General features: G+C 45.3%; 2 protein-coding genes across 4 annotated transcripts in view; both read left to right on the forward strand.

The window, feature by feature from the left end:
- Nucleotides 1–666: 666 nt before the first annotated feature.
- Nucleotides 667–6,997, forward strand: chtopa (chromatin target of PRMT1a). Of its 2 annotated transcripts, XM_079570568.1 has the most exons (6): nt 667–932; nt 1,673–1,762; nt 2,502–2,652; nt 4,237–4,405; nt 4,534–4,665; nt 6,388–6,997. In XM_079570568.1, exons 2-6 carry the CDS (start codon nt 1,698–1,700, stop codon nt 6,600–6,602), a joined length of 732 nt encoding a protein of 243 aa, XP_079426694.1. In that variant the 5' UTR covers nt 667–932; nt 1,673–1,697; the 3' UTR covers nt 6,603–6,997. The 2 variants fall into 2 exon arrangements, with proteins under 2 accessions (XP_079426694.1, XP_079426693.1); XM_079570567.1 differs by having other exon boundaries at nt 1,673–2,652.
- A 1,160-nt stretch (nt 6,998–8,157) lies between these two features.
- The window catches only part of snx13 (sorting nexin 13), a 30,372-nt gene continuing 23,399 nt past the window's right edge, over nt 8,158–15,130 (forward strand). For both annotated transcript variants that reach the window (XM_079570539.1, XM_079570540.1), the window contains exons 1-7: nt 8,158–8,311; nt 12,331–12,443; nt 12,520–12,622; nt 12,739–12,828; nt 14,228–14,349; nt 14,775–14,893; nt 14,966–15,070. In XM_079570539.1, the coding sequence (XP_079426665.1) occupies nt 8,300–8,311; nt 12,331–12,443; nt 12,520–12,622; nt 12,739–12,828; nt 14,228–14,349; nt 14,775–14,893; nt 14,966–15,070 (664 nt within the window). In that variant the 5' untranslated portion in view covers nt 8,158–8,299. The remainder of the gene's footprint in view (nt 8,312–12,330; nt 12,444–12,519; nt 12,623–12,738; nt 12,829–14,227; nt 14,350–14,774; nt 14,894–14,965; nt 15,071–15,130) is intronic.

Genomic DNA, 15,130 nt, shown 5'->3' on the forward strand with positions numbered 1-15,130 from the left:
CAGGTCCTAGTCATTCTGAAGTTATGTCTCGATTTACCTTCCTCTACTGTTCCTCTACTGTTAGCATTTTGTTGTTTGGCCTCACAAGATGGCGGCTCGTGGCCACGTTCCGTTGCATGACGTCTGTGACGTCACATTCCAATGTTTTTATTTTTATTTTTATTAGGTTAAGAAAAAATACATTTCTAAAAGGATAACACTAAAACGCAACAAATAAACAAACAATAAAACACAATACAAGCAATTAAAGAGGAAAAAAATACATAAATAAATAAACAGTACTCCAAGCAGCAATTTGAAATCATGACATGAAACATGAACAACTCATAGCAAATTAAACTTTTCAGAAAATATTGACAGTTTTGATAGCTTTTGAAACAACATTTGTTTTCAAGCATGTAGTCTTTGGAATCATTCATACCAAAATGGACACTAATAAAATATTTCTCATTAACTTTGCAGGCCTAGTAATACCTTTGACCAAATTTCACATTCATAAATGTAAATTCACATTCCAAACCTTGTGAGTAGAGGAAAGAACAATGTATGACAGAGACGGGACTCTGAGATTTTGATACTTACTGATGTTGTGCGTCCGAATGATGGCGCTAGTGGGCTGTTAATCGCTAATCCGCATCCATAGAGGAAGAAAAGGAAGACCGAGAAGACACGCATGCGCAGTGCTCCGAGAGACGCTCCATTTTAGGAGAAAGAAAGCTCTGTTCCATTAGGATAAACATCTCGCCCCAAAAGTGCTTTTTATTTTATTTTTGCTTTCGCCTCCCGAAGCAAAAGTCTTCGCAGTAGACGTTACTGTTGACAGGTTATTCGTCAGAAGCCAGTGTTACAGCTACAGTCGCTCTCCCGCAGTGCTAACTCCTCAGGCTAGCGCTAGCTAACACGCCTCAGCTGCTCTTTCTGCAGAACATTTGGTGAGTCACATCTCCCTCGGAGAACTTTATTCAGTCTTCAGGGTCGAGGAGATTGTATTTATTGTAGTACACGTCAAAAGTAATACACGCGGGACAAGTTAAGCAGTGGGAAATAGTCGGACATATAATGTGAGAAGATGAAATGTATTGCAGATTCGCTGCGACCGCCATAGAACCATTTCATTTGTGTTTGATAAAACGGCACACCCCATTTTGTGAGCTATTATTGTCCCCATAACACGCTAATGGGAAACGTTGGTCCCATATATATCAGTCTGACTCAAACATTGAACATACACGTAACATACATAACATATTGTGGAAAGTATGGCCACAGGATTTGAGGATAAGATCGGGATATTCGATTACTCCCTTGAGTAATAGTAAACATTTTAAGATATTTTACCTGTCCAGTTTGAACTCCGTGTGTTCATTTACTGTGAATTTATACAAATGATAAGGAATTGCTAGTTTCATTGAACTGACAAGATAAGACTAAATCAGAACCAAAACAAAGCTAAAATGAAACTATCAGGAGTCATGACTGAAACTGATCTTTTGCCCATGCAAAATAAATGTCATATTGCATGAATTGTGGCTTCTGATATGTCTTCATATGTAATACCTATAACTTGTCTAAATTCTGTGCGTCTGTGTAGATTCTTGTAAATCAAACTTCTCGTTCAGTTCACTTGTCATCACTGAAACATTGACATTATTTCAATGTCTGTTTTCCCCAGGAGCCGGAAGGTGAAGCCTGTCAAAATGAGTGCTCCCTCATCCCAAAAAGTTGTGTTGAAAAGCACGACCAAAGTGTCCCTGAACGAGCGGTGAGACGTCTGCACCCTGTCAAATATTACTCCACACAAAGCGTGGGCCTGTGCCGTACCCAGCGTGTACTGCACAATCTTTGGTCTTCAATAGGCCTTCTATTCCTAAAGTTATTAAAACATGTTTACTTTGTTGAAGCGTTGCACCTCGAGCGGGTGGTCTCATGGGATAGCCCTGTGTTGGACCGCGCTGCTGTCCTGGCAGCACAGTGATGGAAATGATTTGAACCCACTCAAATATGGGGTGCCTAAAGTAACGCAGCTGAAAGAACCCACTTGAATAAAGCACACCGTTTCTTCACCTTCTCCTCTGACTGTTCATGTCCCTTTGACGGAGTGCCCAGTCCGAGCAGAGACGTGACCAGGCACACAAGTCTACTGTCCGGGAGCTGACTGACTTGAGTTACGGTCTTTGCTGTAAGTGGCTGGGTTACCAACACCTCTGTCCAGTGCCTCCTTCAACAACACCACAAGCTTGAACGCTGGACTAAAACGGAGGCACGTAAGCGGCTCAATGTCCTTCTTATTCTCTCTCCTGTCTTTATCCTGACAATGATTTAAAGTTCAAGGCTGTCACTGCAGTCAGTAACTGTGTGTGTACACCATGACAATGTGTGCCAACAAGTGGAAGCTGAAAGTCTGCTGCGTCTATATTTTAAGACATGACGTTGATGTGGAACCCTGCTTCCTCCACCTGTATGTCCTTTTATCCCTCCTGTTTTTCCTCCCACTTTTTAAGCTTCACTAACATGCTGAAGAACAAGCAGCCCCCTGCAGTAAACATTCGAGCCACCATGCAACAGCAACATATGGCAAGTGCTCGTAATCGGCGCCTTGCTCAGCAAATGGAGAACCGCCCTTCAGTGCAGGCTGCTTTGAATCACAAACAGGTGAGTAGCAAAAAGCAGCCTCTTCCAAGGAAGAGCAAACCAGTTACTTTTGTAGAGCTAATGTTAGAGAGAGATTTAAGTTAAATACATCAATTTCCAGCATGGTTCTCAGTTTAATGTGGACATATCCTGCAGATAAGGCTTAAAAACATTATTGCGGAGCCTTTGCATTTGTATTTTACGTTTTAATAGTTTGAAATGATGTCTCTGTAAGAATTAAAGTAACAATGAAATGCAGGTGCTGGAGCTGGTGAAGACTAGGGCTCCTCCTTCTGGCAGCTGTTTTGTAATACCATTTAAAAATGTAACTTTCGATTTCCAGCAGTGAAAAGGGGAAGAAGCAGCACTGTCATTTGTGCATTATTTACTCCCATAGCAATCTCTCATTTACATATCAGATTTGTGGCTATTGTAATACACATCATTTGAAATGTTACATCTGGTTCACCAGACACAAAAGAGCATGTTTTATTTTTCACCTCGCACACGCTATGTAGCACCTGTCTTGATGAAAGACCCCGTTCGAGGGCAGACTGGGTTTTGCATGATGTGTCCACTTGAAAAAATAGTCTTAATTTAGATTAGTTCTGTTTGGTCTTGATTAAAGCAGGTCGAAGGATTTTTGAGGTGGTGCTTGGCGTGCAAAGGTAGTTTTTGTCTCGCATGCCCTTTGGACCTTTCTGAAGTACCCCCTATATTGAGGCTTTTGCCAATTATTTCGAAAATGATCAAAGTCAGATTTTTAATGTTTTCTGTTCAAGACAACCACTTGATTAGGTTCCTCTGAAAATAAAATCTAAATAGTTTCAACTTCTTCAATCGGCATTCATTTCAAGTATCTCCTAAGGAGACCCCGCACCCCTGGTTGGGAAACACTGGTCTGGACCACTCTGGCAGTGACCCTTGGGCATTGGCACTGGAAGGTGCTGAGATCCACCCACAGATTTGTTTGCACCACTGTTCACTTTGACTCCTCCTCGTGCTGTGATAGGTTAAACTAGTGTTAGATGCTTCCTAAACCCGTTCAAAATAAGAAATGCATCTTTTTTTTAGTATTCATAAAGGGAGTACCCACTGCGAAACTTCTTTCTCTGACGTGCTAGATTTGTTTTGCAAAACACGTTGGCTCAGCATAAACTTACTTCTGAAATATGTCAGTTAATCACCAAGACAGATCAGCTCTCAGTAAATTAAAATTATGAAAATGTGTATTTTTGCTTTTAGGCTTGTTATCTTTGAGTGTGTGTGTTCTCTCTCATCCAGTCAAATATGTAGTCACGTTTAACTCCTTAACCAAACTGCTCCAGACTCCACCACAGAGAATACTTGGAGTTAGTAGTTTAGGCTGTGGAAACTCTGTCTTCTTTCACTGTGAAACACTGTAGACCAGTGAAAGGTGTGAAGGGTTGGTGCAGTAGAATGTGTCCTGAGAGGCGTGTGCAGGCTGCAGTATGATGATAAACGGTCTTATACAGGTGGTATAGTTACTACTACACTACTATGACATTAGAGCCAGCCCTGGGCAGTTTACGTCTAGTCTTTAACCGTTTGGAGCTGTATTTGATGACACCTGACTGTGTTCAGAGCTTGAAACAGCGCCTGGGAAAGGGCAACATCCAGGCGCGGCTGGGCCGGCCAATGGCACTGATGAGAGGAGCGGTCGGAGGCAGAGGACTGCGGGGGTTTGGACGAGGCATGGGCCGTGGGCGTGGCCGAGGAGGACCTGTACTCAGAGGCGCGCTGTCCCTCAGAGGTAACCACAGACTCTGGGCTTAGACCTGAAGGCCTTGTTCATGCTGTCGGAGTAATTGACTGCCTTTAACAGTAGAGTTCTCTCTGACATGTTCACATCTGGGTGTATTTCAAACGTATGTGTTGCAGGCAGACGTATGGGTGGAATGCCTATGCGCGGCGGGCGTGGCGCTATGCGAAGAGGAGGCCGTCAGCGCGGGGGCATGCCTGGACGAGGAGGCACTCTGTCCAGAGGAGCAGCTCGAGGAGGAGCAGCCAGGGGTAAAAATTGCATCACTTTATAGATTAGTGTTTAGCCAGCTCTAGATTACCAGGAATACTTTATATAACTGATATTTCATTTTGATTCAGTTCTTGTTTTGTCTACGTAATTGTTCCACCTTTTACAGGCAAAAATGGAGTCGGCCTGCTTTGATAAAACACAATTCTATTTGAAAGAAAGCGCTGTCAGTACAAAACACGGTTGCTATATTACACGTCCCTGTGTATTGAGCTCAAGTTTAGTGACCAAACCAATGAGAGTGACGCTGCACAGGCTGACAGGAGGCTGTGGGTTGGCATGTGCTGGCTCTTGGCCCTTTTGATGGCCCTCTGGCTGCAAGAGTAGATGACATTTGATAGCCATTGAGATCACAAAGGGTAGTCCCCGATAAATCAAATTAATTAAATCAATTCATACTTTTATAGACGATCCAATAGACGATGTGGAAAATGGCTAAATTGTAAAATCGTGTCCGCCTGACGAGCGCCGTGCTGCCCATTTAGCAGCGTTTCAGCGCTCCGTAGGGACTGTTTTCGAAAATGGCTGGCTGGCAGCCATTTTCTAGCGATCTCTGCTGCTTTACAAAGGCTGCGTGTTGTGTTTTTGTTGCGTGCGATGGAGTTTTTTCCTCTAAAACAAAGTTTGCCCCGGTCTACTCTCCCCTTCTCTCACGCTGAGCCATGCTCTGAGCTGCCGCTGCTGCTGCATTTAACTCCGCCCCTTTCCTCTTGAGTCTCCATGGAGACGGTTGTCAATCACAGCTGAGCTCGAGGATGATAAAACTAAAGGCTTTTTAAGAAGTTTTACTTTTGAGAGCAGACAAAGAATATTTAAAACAGAAATAAAATTTTTGAATGGGCCCTATTGTTGGATGAAATTATGAATCTTTATAGTAATGAGCAGAACCCATGATAAATGGGAATGGGACAGCCCTCCATTCTACTGCATTTTACAACTACTGTGTGTCTGTGTGTCTGTGTGTCTGTGTGTCTGTGTGTCTGTGTGTCTGCCTGTCTACCTCTGCCTGTCTACCTCTGCCTGTCTACCTCTGCCTGTCTACCTCTGCCTGTCTACCTCTGCCTGTCTATCTCTGCCTGTCTGTGTCTACCTCTGCCTGTCTACCTCTGCCTGTCTACCTCTGCCTGTCTACCTCTGCCTGTCTACCTCTGCCTGTCTACCTCTGCCTGTCTACCTCTGCCTGTCTGTGTCTACCTCTGCCTGTCTACCTCTGCCTGTCTACCTCTGCCTGTCTACCTCTGCCTGTCTACCTCTGCCTGTCTGTGTCTACCTCTGCCTGTCTACCTCTGCCTGTCTACCTCTGCCTGTCTACCTCTGCCTGTCTACCTCTGCCTGTCTACCTCTGCCTGTCTATCTCTGCCTGTCTACCTCTGCCTGTCTACCTCTGCCTGTCTACCTCTGCCTGTCTACCTCTGCCTGTCCCCGCCCTGAGCACACTGTGAGCGGGTCAGCTGATCTCTCGCAGCTCTGGCTAACGGGCTGCAGCCACAGCGACCCGCGGTAGAAGGAGAAACGGACAGAGGAAAGAGAATTAGGCAGAAATGGATGAAAATCTTTGACCAGGTCCTGTTGTTTAGGTGGTACAAAACAGCATCAGTCTGTTAAAAGTTAGTGTCACGTTAGTGAATCACATGTCGTGACTCCATGTGGGGGGAAGTATGTAAACCCTGTTGCTGTGAGTAAGAGCAGTGTGTCTGTTTCAGGCCGCGGGGGCATGATGGGCCGCGCGGCGTTTGGAGGTCGTGGTGGCCGTGGCGGCGGCAGAGGACGAGGACGAGGCCGCGGTCTGGGACGTCCCACCGTCACCCGGGAACAGTTAGACAACCAGTTGGACGCCTACATGTCCAAGACGAAGGGCCACCTGGACGCAGAGCTGGACGCCTACATGGCCCAGGCCGACCCCGACGCCATGGAGTGACCGCTTCACTGTCCGCTCCTTATTTTAGCCTCTCACTTAACTTATTTTATCAACTACACAAAATCAAACCTAAGTTTCTCCCTGTTTTGTATCGGAATATGTGTTTACTTTGTTGTAGCTTTAGAACATTTGATTTGTCTTTTTAAGGTTTTATAAAATTATGCAGTTTTAAATATTTTAAGACTTTGCAATTATGTATTCAAAAAAAAGAACTGACCTGCCATGATGAAACCATTTTGTAGTTTTTGTTTTTTTTATTTGTTATTTTAGACTTACTCCCCAGTATCATGTTAGGGTCTGCTTTAATGCGAGTTATTTCGGTACAGTCTGTGGAGGAGTGTAAAATACTTAAATGAACTCAGTAATGGGAGATATCGCCTGTAAATAAAAATAAAGGATGTTGAACTAAGGTTTGAGTGTTTAGTTTCTCCTGTGTAGTTAGGTGGCACAGTACTGTACATCTAAAGATATGCACATATGTAAATGTAATCAAAACAAAAATGGTTATTTAAGATTCTCAGGTAAAGACGTACAAGACTTGTTGAAAACGCCCTGTAGGTGGCGGTAGAGTGACATTTCACCACTGACCAACTTGTTTACATCCCACCGAGGACTCCAGTGCTTGTGTATGATTACGGTCATAAATGATGTATAAAGTCAGAATTATTATAATGTTATACTATATTATGAGTGAATGAGTTCATAGTATTATAGTGTATTATGCTTTGAGTGAATGATAGTTGGTGTGTTTGAGATGAGTTTATTATGATAGCTCCATGGATGAGCCAGACGGACGCAGTTTTACAGCCGACTGCAGACTCTCGGGGCCGGTTAGATTTCTGTTCTTGCTCCAGACGGGCTCTGAAGTCACGGGCACGTGGGGCACGGAAAGATCGTGAGACCCCAACGAGATCAGCCGACTGGATCAGCCGCTGCATCTCCAGAGGCAACTGCAGCGGCTCCACGGCCCCGTGCATGATGGGAAAACACCCACCTGTCCTCACGCTCAGGTGATTGGATACGAGTCTGTGTGATCACAAACGTGCTCCTCGCCCCCTCCCCTCTCCTCTTTAGATCTGAACAAATAAACTATGACTGTAACTATTAAAGTTCTGCATCGCCCCTAAAATAGAGCTCATGTTTGATGCTTTTCAGAACAAACTAATGATTTAAAAGGACGTGTTTTATCACAAACTTGAACAAACAAACGAATGGGAAAGTTTCCTCTGATGAAGAATGATGTCTCTGGAGTAAAGAAAACAGAGCAGGAGGTGAAGGACTTTTATTTAGGATAAACTTTAAATGAACGCGATATCTGAACGAGACTCTGCGTGATCTGAGGCCACTCTCGTTGTTCTGCATGTGGAGACTTCAGACTGTCTTCTCCGCCCCCGTTGTGTCGGCTGCTCTCGCCGATCCTCCAGACGAGCCGCAACGGCATCTCGAACAAGCCCAGTATGAGTGAATGAGTTGACGGGTCGATTGCTCGGGCGTGCGTTGCGTCACGTTGGCGTCAGCCAATCACATGGGCGCGTTCAGGAACTGGCCCCGCAGACGTAATTCTCACAATCATGGCGACGCTCCTTCGAGCGCACGGAGATTGAAAATACGAGCTCTTTTTGAACTCTAATCCGCCTTTAGCCCATATGTGACGATGTGCTGGGGTTAGGAGAGCCCCGAGGCCCAGCTCAAACACCATGTTCCCAGAGGTAAGAGGGCAGCGGGGGGACTTTGTTTTCGGACAGCGATAGCCTCTGGAAGCTAGCACCTAGCGCCAGGTAAACACAGGCTGACAGCCTAAATGTGGCCGGGATTACACGGTAACGCTGCTTAATACGATGAGCCGAGCAGATCCGCTGTCAACACCGATGTCTATTAGCCCCACTCTCTGCTGTGGAGCAGAGCGGCCAGTCTCTGAGTGGCCCCTGACTGGGAGTGTGCGGCTCTGACAGGGCTCTCAGGTGAGAGTAGTACTGTAGTGTTTGTGACAGCAGCTCTGGGCTCGGCAGCCACACGCTCTGGGCCCTGCCCTCTGGCACATCACAGCGGCCACAGCTCCCGTAGGACAATGTGGGGAATGCTGCAGAGACTTCCGTGTGTAGTGGACTGTGGGACAGACCTGTGTATACCTGTGCTCAGCTGCTGTGTGGCCAGGCCCTGACATCATGTGCACATGGTTCTGGACATGTGTGGACACTGGACATGTGTGGACACTGGACATGTGTGGACACTGGACATGTGTGGACACTGGACATGTGTGGACACTGGACATGTGTGGACACTGGACATGTGTGGACACTGGACATGTGTGGACACTGGACATGTGTGGACACTGGACATGTGTGGACACTGGACATGTGTGGACACTGGACATGTGTGGACACTGGACATGTGTGGACACTGGACATGTGTGGACACTGCTGTGTCACATGACTGATGTGCGTGGAGGACAGGGAGAAGCCGAGTGTGACCAACACTCTTTCAAACAGTAACCTTTATATCGTTTCCCAAATCAGTCTGAGACTTGGACGTAATTGACTTCAGTGAATGCACATCTGAACAAAGTTGCCCAAAGCGCACTAATATTAACCACTGACCCTCCAGCCCTGGTATTAAAAACTTTAGTACCTCACATACGGTAACTAATGTCATTGTAACTGTGCAATGTTACCATTATGACTTTGAACAGATGACACGATATGAGGATCTTGTCCTAATCATTTTCCTATGCAGCGTAACATAAGCATACAAGAACATTTGTGAATTACATTTTTGCATCCAAAGCCCATTTAAATTAGTCGATGTGTTACTTTTATGTACTTGTGTATTAGAATTCATATTGTTACTTTGTGAGATGAGGCTTGGTCTCACTTTGCTGTCAGCAACTCAAGCCAAGTTTTTGCTCTTTTATCAAGACGCAAAGACAGCAGACGCTTCTATACTGCAATTGAATGGTTATTATTATTATTATCATTATTATTTGACCGTCCAAGTACCACCAGGCCTAGAGCGATAGGGATAGTGTACAAGCCTCCTGTGAAAACGTTCACTGCAGAGCTCTAAAGTATTTTATTAGGTGTAGGAAGGTCATTTCATTTATATAGAGCTTTTCACGTGACACAAGTCATCGGAGGTGCTTCACACAAGGGAAGGGGGTTTTCATTCACTCTGTAGGTGGTGCTATGTAGGGCACAGTCTCCCCTTGGGCAGACTGACAGAACCTCTCCCTAGACACCCACGCATTTACCCCTGGTATTCCCCAGCAGTCTCGTATACACGTACTAACCAGGCCCTATGCTCCTGAGATCTGACAGGCTCAGGCATTCACAAGGTGTGTGCTTTAAAACGTCCCTAAGTTAGTCCTTTATGGAGACGTGGGCTGGGATTCATTGTGATATCGAATAGATAAATAATTGTAATTAGAAGTGTACAGAAATGGTTTACAAAATTCAATTTGAAATACTTTGCATCGTTTACCACTCCGTCCCTCAGGAGGAGCGAATATGATCCCGATATGAGTTAAATGATACTGAAAATGAAGCGCACTTTGTTCTCCTGCCCTCTGTAGCACAAGCCAAGGACGGGCTTGTTTGGTGGTTACCTATACATGGTTAATAATGTCAGTTGCTTGAACCCACCAATACTTGACCCAATGTTCCACCAGTGGGGCAGTCTGTCCCGAGCAGTGGGCGTGACACAAGGGGAAACCTTTACACATGTTGTGCTAGAGCTGAGCAATGATAAATCAAATCGAATCAAGCAATGTCCTATTCCTGCAGCGCTGCCCCATCGACGCTGAGGTAATTCTTCAATGAATATTTTCCTAAATTGTGTCAAAACCAAAATGATTAGGACAACTACCTATCTGACGGGTTAAGCCCTGTTTTAGGTTGAGATTGAGGAACCCCACCAAAGCAGGACAACCAAGTTTTCTCTTCAATACATTGAAACTGTGTTCGTTGTCTGAGTTGACAGTAAGTGGTATATTTGTTTGGGCCGTGGGGGCTGGACTTCCTGCTCCAACAATTGCAGGAAAACACGGAGTCTGTCAGAGCCTTGCTGTTTAACCGAGTGTGGACTGGCCTTGGCCTCACAGTCCACCATAAAACTGACTCTCTTAAAATATGTTCAACTTTCATGTTCACTAGGCGACAATGTACGATGTGTATTCTTTACAAAGAGTAGACCATTATTCCATCAGCGCCACACTCCGTGGTAAGATGGCCCTGGGATAGACTGGCCCCATTTTTTACAAGGACTATCTCTGGGTCCAAAGTGATGGATATAAGGATCTTTTTTGAGGGCTTTGAAAGATGATTAACAAGAAAAAGTCATGTGACTGGTACAAGAGCCTGGGACCCATGGAACTATTGTACATCCACCATGCCAGGACCTGGTCATATCTACCAGAGTGGACACGTGAGTGACTGTCAGATAGATTACCCAATCAGAGAAAGCTAGGCTAACTTTGTAGCTTATTTTCTTGCACTATAGCCTAGCCTTATGACTGTGACTGTGTGCTTTAAGCTAGCTTTGTGACTAACTGGAGAAAAACGAGGAGTCAAAGAAGCAATTTTTGTGAGGAAGGAGAGTCCATCCATGAAGAGGAATGGCGGCTGCCCTCTCAGCTCTCCCAAGTGTACGCCAATCTCCCCCGCGCCGGGCCTGGAAAGCTCTGCCATGTTAATGAGGCTTCAACCCAGCCCAGGACAGATAGATTGGCAGTGATCAGCTGAGATTAGGGCCGTTCAGACTGAAACTCAGGTGGGAGTTTGGATGATAGGACTTAAAACTACAAAGCCTCATAACTACAAAAATGTTTACCTACAGGTGAGAGTAGCCATTAAACGACCTGTATCATGCAATTTTTTTAAACTAGGCATTAATATGATATATTGTACCTCTACCACTATGGAGTACGGTATTTTGCAAACCCGGAAGACACGACGCTTCGACTCAGTTAACTCCGCCCCCTCTCTCCGAGCTATGGGCGGACACGCGTTTTGACTCACCGCTCTGTCCGGGCCGCTCCATCGCTGTTTACATTGGTTATAAAAGTTAATCCACTTTGATTCTGGCGAAGGTTCCCCAAACATCCATCAGAGACAGTCACAGAAAAACACTACCTTGCCTGATAGTCGCCAAATCTATAAAGAAAATCCAGCTTCTGGCGAGTGGCCTCTTCTTTAGGAAGTTTGAATAAAGTCAGAAAGAGCTCCTTCTTCACAACTTTATGTGCAAACCTGACATCTGTTCAGGCGCTCAGGGGGTGTGTTTGTTTTCTCCGCAGGACACTCGGGCACTTGTTTTTTTTTTTTTTTTGTATTTTGTATTTTATTTTTTATTTATATTATAAGCTGTTTGATAAATTAAATCAGGCCGTAAGGCATTACATCACAGACGTCGGGCTCTTCCTATTTGACACTATGACGTAAAAAACATCCGAGTGTCACAACTCAGTGGTTTTCCAGCAGCTGCTCAGAGAGCAGGATTCAGGAGGATTGCTGAGAACTGCGTGAATGAAGCCACAAACCACTCTGGGGGTGTTTTTGATAAGAAAATAGCATAACAACATGGCTAAAAGCTCCAAAAAGTGGATTTTTCATGATATAGGACCTTTAATAGAGGGTACAGAGTACAGAAGATGACTCAAGAACCTTCATTGAAGATAACTGGAGTTTAGTATTGTGACTTGTTTTGAGCTAGTCTGTGGTTCTGTGTGCTTTAGGCGAGCCTGTCCTTCTGGGGATGGGGAGGCCTCGGAGTCGTGCTCTTCTTCGTCACCTTCGGACCCTTCGCCATCTTCTACTTGGCCTTTTATTTCTTCTGCTTCCTCGGAGGGTGAGTGTCTGCTCCAGAGTGTCATGGTTCCTGCGTGGCCTCGGGCGATGTCACTTCTGTGTCCTCTCTCCTGCAGGGGTTTTGTGGTCATCCTTCTCTATGGAAAGATCAACTCAGAGAAACACCTGGAGAGCTGTGAGCACTCGTACCTGCCACCTACAGCCACGGGAATTGTGAAGGTTTGGCCCCATACACAACCCCCCCCCTCCATTTTATTGATATACTTTTTAAGTTATACTACAATAAAATAAGTAGTTGTAAGTAAAACTAGACCTTTTAATGCGGTGTTTGGCAGACGCTGGAGGAGATGAAGCTCGAGCTGAAACCTCCCAAGATCGACCGCAGACTGACCGGCTCAAGTTTCATCGACGAGCCGCTGCAGCAGGTGAGTCCTTGCTAACAGTAGGGGGTCTCTGCTTTGTAAAAAGACAGGCAAGAGTCCCAGCCACTGACCACATGTAGGGGCCTCGAGCTGTGGGTCAGTAGATAGAGGCTGCCCCACACTCAGTTTGTGTGGTGCAAGGTTGCTAGGTACCAGCAGCCACACCCGGTCAAAAGATTTTGAAGATGTTCGAACATTTGAATGAATGAGGGGGTTTGTGTGGGGTCATGGGGGTGAGTCTATGTACCAAATATTGTTGTTGACTAGCCTGGCCTTAGCCATCCATAAACTCATATCACTCTTATCATTTCCCTGCATGTTACGTCTGGGTTTGATCTCAGTTGAATTTCAACCTACCATACAGCGAGTGGGGGAGGCGTGTGTTGGTGACTTCGAGCATTTGTGCCGGACCAACCAGCAAAAATTGGCAATGCTTCACTTACTTGGGCGCATTACATACATCACGACCAAATCCAATTATCTGAAACTTTAAAAGGAGTTCACCCCTCCCATCTGGAAACGGAGCTCAATTGTGAAGATCCAGACCCTCTGTATGAAATGAGCATGAGGGTATGGTAAGACCAGGCTAGTTGTCGACAGGTGTCACTGTTTTCTGTAAATGTGCCTTCTTTGACTTGCGTCGCCTGATCAGTTAGAGAGCTAAAATAATACCATGCCATGTAAGGATGTAGGTCAGATGGTTTTCCACTTTTGCTATGGTTTGAGAGGATTCTGTGAGCAGTAAGGGTTTGCTGCTAAAAGTGGAACATTTACCTTGACATCTGCCATTCTTCCAGTCTTTGCAGTGTGGATACTTCAATGTTTAACACGCACAACTCCTGTTACAATTAGTCATTGTGTGACCTTTTCGTTTTGTCACTTTCACAGTTAATGTCCCTCACAAAACACACAGCTATGGTAAATCAAACGTTGAGTTTCTTCTGCTATGCGACATTTAAAGTGCATGTAACACTACTCTTTTCTTGTGATAATCCTTAAAAATGTGTAGCCTTGTCGTTGGTCCATGTTTTCACTATAGAATAAGACTCAGCCACAGAGTGAACCAATCAGAGAAATGTGAGTGTGGGCTGTAGTTTCTGTCCATATTCAGTCATATGCAAAGAAACGTCTTGAGTTTTTAGAATAGCTAGTTGCTTTTCTCTTTAAAGAGCAGAAGCAAAGTGCTGAAAACAACCATTGAATGGACCCTGAATATGTTGTGCCGCCTCTCAGTGCTCTGATTGGTCCAGTCAAAATGCAAGGAAATCCATGCTCTATGGATCAGTACCAAGCGGCCTACTGTCTCTTTGGACTGAATAAAAACCTGTGTGTGAAACATTGATCTTGACAGAGCAGTCGGTACATTGAAGTGTTTCCTGACTTGGGTGTGCCCTATGCCCAGGTGATCCAGTTTGCTCTGAGGGACTATATCCAGTACTGGTACTACACACTAAGTGAGGATGAGTCTTTCCTGTTGGAGATTCGACAAACCCTCCAGAATGCGCTGGTGCAGTTCTCCACACGGTATGCACACAAACCTGTCTCCTTCACCGATGAGGTGGAAAAATCCTTTATCAGTTGATGCTCTGCAGTTAGCTTAGCTTTAGCTGTGTGGACATGAAAACATAAGTGTCTCTCTCTTTGGCAGCAATTGTAATAATCCAGCCCTAAACTACCTACACAACGAGAGTCTTCCCAAAGGGTTAGGCTTAGAGTTTTCTGATAAAAACATGAATACTGTAAAACACGCACTGTACTGTTTTGAAAAGGCTTCTCCGCACACTTTAGCCACTAGCGCTAACTGGAGTTGTCAGAAAATGATCACACATGCACAGAAGCATTTGGGTCCGTTGTTTATAACAGGAATAAGTGCGAGGTAGTAGAGTCAGAAGGTCGCCTTGTATGGCTCTTGTGACAGTTCCTTTGAACGTAGTGACTGTTCTCTGTAGGTCCAAGGAGGTGGACTGGCAGCCGTATTTCACCACTCGCCTGGTGGACGACTTTGCCACTCATTTGCGTGTGTTTGGGAAAGCACAGGACCGGCTGGCGGACAGGGACGACAGACAGGGTAAGTCCCTCAGCCACTCTGCTCAGGCTGAACTCCTGCTGAGAAACTCCTCTGGTCATGGTGTGTCTACAGGGGACATGCTGGAGGAGATGGTCGACCGCTTCTTTGAGGCCGAGGTGGAGATGGAGAGGAGCGTGTGCAGGGACATGGTGTGCACTTCCAACAAAGATGAAGAAGGTAAAGCAGCACTCATCTTAAAGGGGACATATCATTTTGTTTACTGTGGCAAATTCCTCT

This window comes from Gobius niger (genome assembly GCF_951799975.1).
Source record: "Gobius niger genome assembly, chromosome: 14".
Classification (NCBI taxonomy): domain Eukaryota; kingdom Metazoa; phylum Chordata; class Actinopteri; order Gobiiformes; family Gobiidae; genus Gobius; species Gobius niger.

Coding starts and splice junctions, on each gene's coding strand:
- chtopa (XM_079570567.1), top strand. CDS start 2,425: ATGACGTTGATGTGGAACCCTGCTTCCTCCACCTGTATGTCCTTTTAT. Junction 2,653..4,236: donor CTGCTTTGAATCACAAACAG/GTGAGTAGCAAA, acceptor GACTGTGTTCAG/AGCTTGAAACAGCGCCTGGG. Junction 4,666..6,387: donor TCGAGGAGGAGCAGCCAGGG/GTAAAAATTGCA, acceptor TGTCTGTTTCAG/GCCGCGGGGGCATGATGGGC.